Source organism: Neopelma chrysocephalum, unplaced genomic scaffold (genome assembly GCF_003984885.1).
Source record: "Neopelma chrysocephalum unplaced genomic scaffold, ASM398488v2 Primary Assembly neopelma1_96722, whole genome shotgun sequence".
Lineage (NCBI taxonomy): Eukaryota > Metazoa > Chordata > Aves > Passeriformes > Pipridae > Neopelma > Neopelma chrysocephalum.
Genome location: NW_020925366.1, coordinates 6804 through 7155, shown reverse-complemented (window position 1 = coordinate 7155; position 352 = coordinate 6804). Strand labels below are relative to the sequence as shown.

At 62.5% G+C, this 352-nt stretch overlaps 1 protein-coding gene across 1 annotated transcript in view; it reads left to right on the top strand.

Annotated features, from left to right (window-relative positions):
• Nucleotides 1–70: 70 nt before the first annotated feature.
• Nucleotides 71–352, top strand: part of RACK1 (receptor for activated C kinase 1) — a gene marked incomplete at its 5' end in the record, with an annotated part of 4191 nt that continues 3909 nt past the window's right edge. The window contains one exon of the mRNA XM_027709274.1: nt 71–298. Within this exon, the coding sequence (XP_027565075.1) occupies nt 71–298 (228 nt within the window). The remainder of the gene's footprint in view (nt 299–352) is intronic.

The window sequence follows — 352 nt, the reverse complement described above, 5'->3', positions numbered from 1 at the left end:
TTCCTGGATGACTCCTGACCCTTCCTGGTGGGATCTTGATCCATGTCCCCCATTCCTGGATGGCTCCTGACCCTTCCTATGGGATCCTGACCCTTCCTGGTGGGATCTGGCCCTTCCTGGGTGTGTCCTGACCCCTGTCCCCGTTGTTAGGGGGACGACAACGCGGCGCTTCGTGGGGCACACGAAGGACGTTCTGAGCGTGGCCTTCTCCTCCGACAACCGGCAGATCGTGTCGGGCTCCCGGGACAAGACCATCAAGCTCTGGAACACCCTGGGGGTCTGCAAGTACACCGTGCAGGTGGGTCAGGGGGCCTGGGGGGCTTGGGGTCAACCCCAGTGGGTTTGGGGTCAA